The sequence below is a fragment of the Marmota monax genome, unplaced genomic scaffold (assembly GCF_021218885.2).
Source record: "Marmota monax isolate L192 unplaced genomic scaffold, Marmota_monax_Labrador192_F-V1.1 WCK01_AAM20220418_F8-fsc00021, whole genome shotgun sequence".
In the NCBI taxonomy this organism is placed as follows: Eukaryota; Metazoa; Chordata; class Mammalia; order Rodentia; family Sciuridae; genus Marmota; species Marmota monax.
Window position 1 is genome coordinate 26,484,890 of NW_026695228.1, and position 7,742 is coordinate 26,492,631.

Consider the following 7,742-nt stretch of genomic DNA (forward strand, 5'->3'; position numbering starts at 1 on the left):
CCTGTGCCATTTTGTTTGGAGGCTTGGCAATTTTTTTCTTTTATTCAGATTGCAGCTAATGCCCTATAAATATCTCATTATTGGTTTGCAATTCTCCAAAGCTTTGGCACAATAAGGGCCTAATTACAGCATGCAGTTGGCTTTACCCCAGTAAATTAGGGTTTAGCAGGTGCTCCCATTTTTTCAGTAGTTGGGGAACCTATAATTTCAGCATTCACATTTAAATCGGGCAAAAGTTGGCAGCTGCTGCTCTCAGACCAATGCAAATGCAGAAAGAAATGTGGGTTTCCATTCGGTGACCAATTCCTTCTTTCCCAGCTCAAAAAGCTCTAGAACTATCCAGAAGGCCATCCTCCAGACTCCCTCAAAATGACCCAGCTTGTTACCAGGGAATTTCAATATCCTGTACATAGGTAGGGCCATGTTCAGTTCAGTTCCTCCCTGGGCAAAAAGCTCTATCAACCCCACTTGGGAGAGCCCAGAGCTAAGCTCTAGAGATATTTATCTTTCTAGTTATAAAAGTAAACCCCCAATGAGTAAAAGCAAATCAAACTATCACGGGAGGTAAACCACGACAGGGGTTAGAGTGCAGTACAACTTTCCAGGTTTTTTATTTCAAAAATACAACTGTTTTAAACAAGACTATGCTGGGTACAGTGGTGCACATCTGTAATCCCAGCAACTGGGGAGTCTGAGGCTGGAGGATCCCAAGTCTGAAGCCAGCCTCAGCAACTGAGCAAGACCTTATCTCAAAAAATGAAAAGGGCTGGGGATGCAGCTCAGTGTTACAGCGCCCCTAGGTTCAATCTCTAGGACTTCTAAAATGTAGATGTATTAACATACATACATAAACAAACAAGAGGGGACCACGCTGCCCATGATATACAAGTCTTCTACAGCTTTCTGGGTTATTAAGTATTCTTCTAGATCATTCTCAGTGTATTTCATAGTCAGTTGTCTGGACACACTGTTTGGCCAAATCCCCTATTGTTGGGTGTTTCAGCTCCCAAATTCCCACCATCAGACACAAAATGGGTGTAAATAATGTTCACAGCCAAATATTTGTTTGCAGCCATGATTCCCACTTAGAAACAAACCAGGAACAGCCTCCAGCTGGCACGTCAGGATCTGAGGAACGGGATGTGCATTCTTATGTGTGAGCATCTCACAGGTCCTGGTCACAGCTGCACCCCCCAAGAGTTTTAACACTACCTGGCCTAATACGCACTCAGTTCAAGTATGTGCTAAAATGAGGAGTTTCTGATATTAACAAAGTAATGATGAGTTGCTTCTCTTTAAGGAAAAAGAAATGAACACTGATCATCAGAGGCCTGATCCAGACTAAAGGCAGACAGCACTCAAGATCAAGATGGCAAAAGAACCCTATCTTATGTTTCACAAGGATTAGTTCATTTGATTCTCAGGCAACTCCCAGAAGACAGAAAGCATCATGATCCTATTTTTCAGATGAGAAAACCATGGCCCAGACAAACGAGATCACTCATATGGTGTGTGGCAACACCAGGAGAGCCACACTCTAGACACCTCTGGCCTCCACCCGTTAGAGATGGCCAAGGTAATAGAGACCACCTGGGCAAGGATGCAGCCTTTTCAAAATGCAATTTGGTTTTCACCAAAAGAAAGGTCAATGGAAATAACCGCCATTGGGGCTGGGGTTGTGGCTCAGAGGTAGAGTGCTCGCCTGGCATGTGTGAAGTACTGAGTTCTATCCTTAGCACCACATAAGGGTAAAATAAAGATATTGTGTCCACTTATAACTAAAAAAAAAAAAGAAAAATAAATAACCACCAGAGTTTCCAAGTGGCTTTGAACACCTAGGATCCACTAAGGAACAAACCAGTCCAGGAGGTGGGTCATGTGCCCTTCAGTATGGCAGGGCTGTGAGCCAATAGCCATCTGGCATGCATTTGTCCAGCACTCACCAAGGCACAGGCAGCAGCCCTGTGGCTCATCCACATCCCTGGAGGAACACATTACCATGACCAAATGTTAATGTAGCTGGAGATGGTGGAGTCCCACAGACAGCTGTTTCTAGTTAAATGAAAAAGGGCAGAGGGCCTCTACATACAGAAAAATCTACTCTAATAAAATCAAGGGAAAGCTGAAAATCAGAGGAGAGCACCCTCAAGCCTGCTTGGGACCAGGTTCAGAGAGAGAGGAACAGTGACAGAGGCCACTTTTCCTCTGTTCAGATCCCTCCCTGCTCCCAAGGCTCAAAATGGCCAGCAACACCACCCCAATTCCTCTTTGACCTTGTCTCTCACTACACTGGCCTCCAGGTACCATCTTACCTCAGGGCCTTTGCACTGGCTGTTCCCACAACCTGGGATGTTCTTGCCTCAATCTCCACAAGCTCTTTTCCTTACCGCCTTCAAGTCTCTACTCAAATGTCACTTGACTCCCCTATTTACAGTATAATTCCCCCACACACTATGATCTCTCCTTTATCCTTTTTTTCATAAGTGTTATCACCTTCTACCACAGTTTCTCCTTTATCTGCTCCCTGCTGGAAGGTCAGCTCCCCCAGCCAGGAGTTTTGGTATCTATCTCAGGGCCATGTACCCAGGCACACAGAAAAATCGCTCCAAAGTGTTAAAAACATTCTTCAATGAAGACCTTTTGTTTTAAGTACTTTCTCTGTGCTAACTCCAAGCATTCTAAAATGGTCTCATCTAATCTCCTCTCAACTCTTAAGAATTTTTGCCTTATTATAACTCCCATTTTAAAGGAGTTCAGTTCCTCACATAAGGATTCACAGTCTGCAGTGAGGGCTGGCACCCTGAGGTGGAACAGACCAGCCCCCTTCCTTGCTGAGGGAACTGAGGCTCAGAGAGGTAATAGATGCATGAAGCAGAGCCCAGCTGACCCACCCAAACTGGAGGCCCCACCTTCCTCCTGCTCCTCATTAGAAGAAAAAAATTCTGCTGGGCATGGTGGTGCACACCTGTAATCCCAGCAACTCAGGAGGCTAAACAGGGAGGAGTCCAAGTTTGAGAAAGAAAAGAAAAAGAAAAAAATGCCCCAGTCCTTCCTTCTTGCCAGCTCCTTGCAAGGCTCTGGGTTTAATCCTTGGTGCCAAAAAAAAAAAAAGGCGGGGAGGGCGTCCCCATAGGTCTATAGGTCTATCTGCAGGTGCAGAGCAGAAAAACCAGGGGTCTCAAACTCCAATGTAGCCTGATGGGGTAGGAACTGCTGGTTCTAAAACTCAAAGAGCTAGTACTACACCAGATGCAGGCCCCGCAGAGTGAGGCGGTAATGAGAGTGACTGGAGCCATGGGTAGAGAACCAAAGGAATTAATCATTAACTTATCCAGGCTCCAAGGGAGGATCCAGTTATCACCCCTATTTTTTTTTTTAATACTGGGAGGGAGCCCAGGACCTTCCACAGGCAAAGCACACACTGTACCACAGCTACACCCCAACCCTATCACCCTCATTAGAAAAGAAACCCAGAAAGCCAAATCCATTCAGCAAAGTTACACATTCAAACATAGTGGATCCCAGGACCTGTGCACCACATCACGAACCTCTAAAGATGTGGGGTTTTCTTCTAGCACCACAGGAATTTAATTTAATGTGAAATCTACATTTAAAATGTTGGCACCTCTCAGCTCCCAGGGCCAGTGATCTGCAACCCCTGGTACAGTCCTGAGCTAAGGGGGCCACTCTCAGAAAATCCACAGAGGAAGCAAAGAAACAAAGCAGCTGTGCTGACCCACTAGGTGCTGGCCTAGCCACAGGCCCTTGACTCGCTTTCACTCATTCCTTACGCCTGCCAGGATGCCCACTGTATATGCACAGCACACTCGAGGGAAGAAACAGGTTCAGCTCAGTTGGGCCAAATTCATGAGAGGAAATAGGGAGTGTAATTCAAAGTGTGGCCCACCTTCAGCAGCCTCCTAGCAGGGCTTTGTAGTTGAGAGGCCTTACCCACATTCCAGAAATCGAAGAATTTAAGCTCTCTTTGAGTACTGTACCCAAGAAAAGGTCTTTTTACAACTTAGATTTTCAGGCACTGAATTAATGATCTTAACTGCTGATGTCTACATTGCAGGATTCTGGGAAGACAATGCCATGGGAGCCACCTCAGCAGTCATGGTCAGCACCAGGTTGGAGGGACAGGGAGAGGTGGGTGTAAGGAGGCACGGCAAGGAGTAGAGGGCCTGAAGGAGGTGGGGAAGGGTCAGAGACTTGAGCCCCCAACCCAGAATCCCAATCCCTCTTTGAACAGCTTCAAGCAAGAGTGCATGGCTCAGCTCTCCAAGCCTCAGTTTCCTGCTCTGTAAAATGGGGACCACTGCAGTGCCACCCTCATAAAGCTTAAGTGAAGTTCAATTAAAAAATTAATTTAAAAAAATGAAGTTCAGCCAGGCACAGTGGCAAACACCTGTAATCCCAGCAGCTCAGGAAGCTGAGGCAGGAGAATCCCAAGTTCAAAGCCAGCCTCAGCAATTCAGCAAGGCCCTAAGCAATTTAGCAAAACCCTGTTTCAAAATTAAAGGAAAAAAAAAAAAAAGAAGTCCAATACAAAATTTAAAAGCATTTTAATTCTGGTTCAATTTTGCCATTAATATAAAAGGAATCAGCTAAGTAAGTAATAGCCCCATCCATGGAGACCTACTGTATACCAGGCATTATACTAAGTAAGCACTTTTTTTTTGAGACAGAGTCTCACTATGTTGCCCAGGCTGGTCTGAGCTCCCAGGCTCAAGGGATCTTCCTACCTCAGCCTCCCAAATTAGCAGGAACTACAAATTAGCACACCTACTAGCCTGCTAAAACAAACTCTTTTTTCTCCCCCGGTGCTGTGGCTCAAACCCAGGGTCTCATACACACTGAGCAAGCACTCTACTACCGAGCTATATCTCCAGCTCTTAAAGCAAGGGCTTTCAGGGCTGGGGATATAACTCGGTTGGAAGACTGCTTGCCTTGCATGCACAAGGCTGTGAGTTCAATCCCCAGCACCAAAAAAAAAAAAAAGCAAGGGCTTTCAATGCACTATACACTGTATCCTTGCCACATTCTTTTTGAGGAACCATAATCCAATTTTTGGTGGGGGAGGGAGACTTGGGAAGTGAATGAATGAGAACAGTGCTTGCTGCCACCAAGTTGCTGACTCTCAATTTCTTGACATATGGTAAGATGGACTAATACCGTCAGCCACAGCAGAGCAGTATGCAGAGGTGAACTCCTCAATCCCAAAAGACGGAGAAGGAAAAGTCCCCCTTTCCTCTCAGTCTGTCACCAGTACCTCAACTTGGATCATTCAAGACTTGGAGGAGCCAAACCACTTGTGCAAGGTCACAAGGCAAATGAAAAAGAGTTCTGAAGATGCCCACTGGAAGCCTGGGCAGGAAAGAAGACAGCTATGCAGAAGGGTCCCACAGCCTGGTCTGAATTTCAACTGCCCCCAACTCCACACCTTTCTGCCACAGTAGACAGTGCCAGAGACAAAGCAGCAAAGGAGGACATTCTGGCTGCTGTGAGAAAAATCCCAGGACTCTCAGAAGGCAGGGCAGGCCTGAGTGCTGTCAGGCTCTGCTGTGCAAGAGCCTGGTGGCCTTGGATGGATAGCAAGTCCTTCCAGAACCTCCCAGTTCATCTCTAAGGAGGTGACAAAAAACCTTCTTGCCACTTGCTCATTGCTGGGATTCAAAACACAGAACCAAGGAGGAGCTTAGCCTGAGACCTGCTGGATGAATTCTATCCCTTAAGACTGATAACAACAATAATAACAATAATTATGACGACGATGACAGCAATGAGGATGTTATCACTTGGCAGGCACACCATCACAAATGGAGTACTTCCTGGAATGCAGAAGTGGACGCCCATATGAGAAACAGAAGGATAAGAAGGGAGGGGAAGGGGTAAATTGACATCCCTTGGTGTCAGCAAGCACTGTTCTCATTCATTCACTTCCCAAATCCCAAGACTGGAATTTGCCACTGGACAAGTGGAACAAACTGAGGCTTCTCAGGGCTGCTCAGTTATTGCTTCTTTGGCTTGATCAGGCAAGTAGCCTATTCCCAGAGGCCCCTAAACTGCAAGCTTTGGCTTGGGGGCTGGCCCCTGTGTGCAAGGGTAGGCCCCAGAATGCCCTGACATAGGCCAGGAAAAATCCCTAGAGAACGGTCCTATATCCATTTGAGAGAGGAAAGAGTTCAATTCTCACCCTTCAGCTCTTCTCTGCTCCACCCTCCTGTCAGCCCCTTCCAGAGGGGTCGAGCCAGAGAGTCAGGAGCTGCCAAGGAAGTAATGAGTAGACACCAGGGCAGATAGGACTCAATGGCAAAAGAGGAGCCAGCAGACACAAAGTTGAAAAGTCAGCCTTGAAGAACCAGACAAGAGACTCCATGGAGAATCCAGTCCGTAAGACAGTGGAGGGCAGCTAGGGTAATCGGGAGGAATTGATAACTGTTAGGCTGCAAGGGACACAGATGGGCAGACGGACGGCAGAGATCATTCTGTATAGCTAGCCAGATAGTGGGCGGGGGCAGGGGGGAATAAGGGGTATGCTGCTGGATGGGTCTGGACAGATGGACAGCCAAATGGTGGTATTAGGGAGGCATGCCCAGAACAGAAAGACAGCCAACCAGACAACAGGGGCTGCCCCTGATAAATGAACCGCCAGTCAGACCGCAGGGGTCTCCCTGATAAATATCTAAGTGGCAGGTTTCATCCCTGATGGAAGGACAGATGAGCAGGAGGATCTATCCCCGATCACAGGCAACCAGGTGGCAGAAATGACCTACAAAAAGTGGGACCAGATAACACTGCGGGGGTCTACCGCACTCCTTGTTCGACGATACCCAGCCCATGCGACCACCCCTGGGTCTGCACCCCAGCCCCTGCAGGGAACCCTCCGCCCAGGCGTCCCACAGGGACCGCCTCCTTGTCCCAGTCGCGGGCACGCAAACGCCGCAGTTACGCCGGCGGCGCAGGGAGCGCCATTCCCGGTACGCCCTCCGCGCCCTAGGCCGCCGCCCTCCCGCAGTCCCCGCCGCGCTCGCTCACCGACCCACGAAGTTCTCGAGTACTGAGCTCTTGCCGGCGCTCTGGCCGCCCACCACAGCGATCTGCGGCAGGTCCAGGTGGCAGCTCTGGCCGATGGAGCTGAAGGCGTCCTGCAGCTTGTTGACCAGCGGAATCAGCTCTTCCATTCCGCGGTTGCCCATGGCGCCGGCGGCCCCGGCCCGAGCGCCCGGCGCTCCGCGCCCACCCCCGACCCTTAACGACCCGGCCCCGCGGCGTCGGTGGCCGTTGCTCCCTGCCCGCCCGGGTCTTGGCGCGACGCCCGCTCCCGGCTCGGCCTCACGGTCGCCGCCTCATCCGGTTCTCAGGCGACATCCGACCTGAGCGACCTCCCGCCCCGGCCTGTGGGCTGCTCCCAAAGCACTTGTGTTGCAGCCGATTGGTCAGAACCGCTATCACTCCTGCACTTGAGCCAATGGAGGCGAGGCACGGACCTAAGGCTATGTAAGCCTTCCCCCTAAGGAACGTCACGCAAGTTCATTGGATGAAAGAAGTGTCGCTGGTGTCCAAAGGCCAATGGGAGCGGAAAACGAGTTGTCAAAGCAGCGGGGCGGTGTCTCGGGAAACTACATGTCGGATCCGCCCAGTAGGGAGATCTGCGCCTTATTGGTAGGCAAACACGCCAGTCATGAAAGCTGACCAATGATGTAAGGAACCGATCCTAAAACATTGATTTGTCTCTTGAC

General features: G+C 49.1%; 1 protein-coding gene across 10 annotated transcripts in view; it reads right to left on the bottom strand.

The window, feature by feature from the left end:
- Positions 1-7,293, bottom strand: part of Dnm2 (dynamin 2) — an 89,480-nt gene extending 82,187 nt beyond the window's left edge. For 3 of the 10 annotated variants that reach the window (XM_046437505.2, XM_046437503.2, XM_046437496.2), the window contains exon 1: positions 7,039-7,292. In XM_046437505.2, the coding sequence (XP_046293461.1) occupies positions 7,039-7,199 (161 nt within the window). In that variant the 5' untranslated portion in view covers positions 7,200-7,292. Of the gene's footprint in view, positions 1-7,038 lie in introns of all 10 variants that reach the window. The other 7 variants (XM_046437504.2, XM_046437502.2, XM_046437495.2 and 4 more) reach the window with 5 other exon arrangements.
- Between the last annotated feature and the right edge of the window lie 449 nt (positions 7,294-7,742).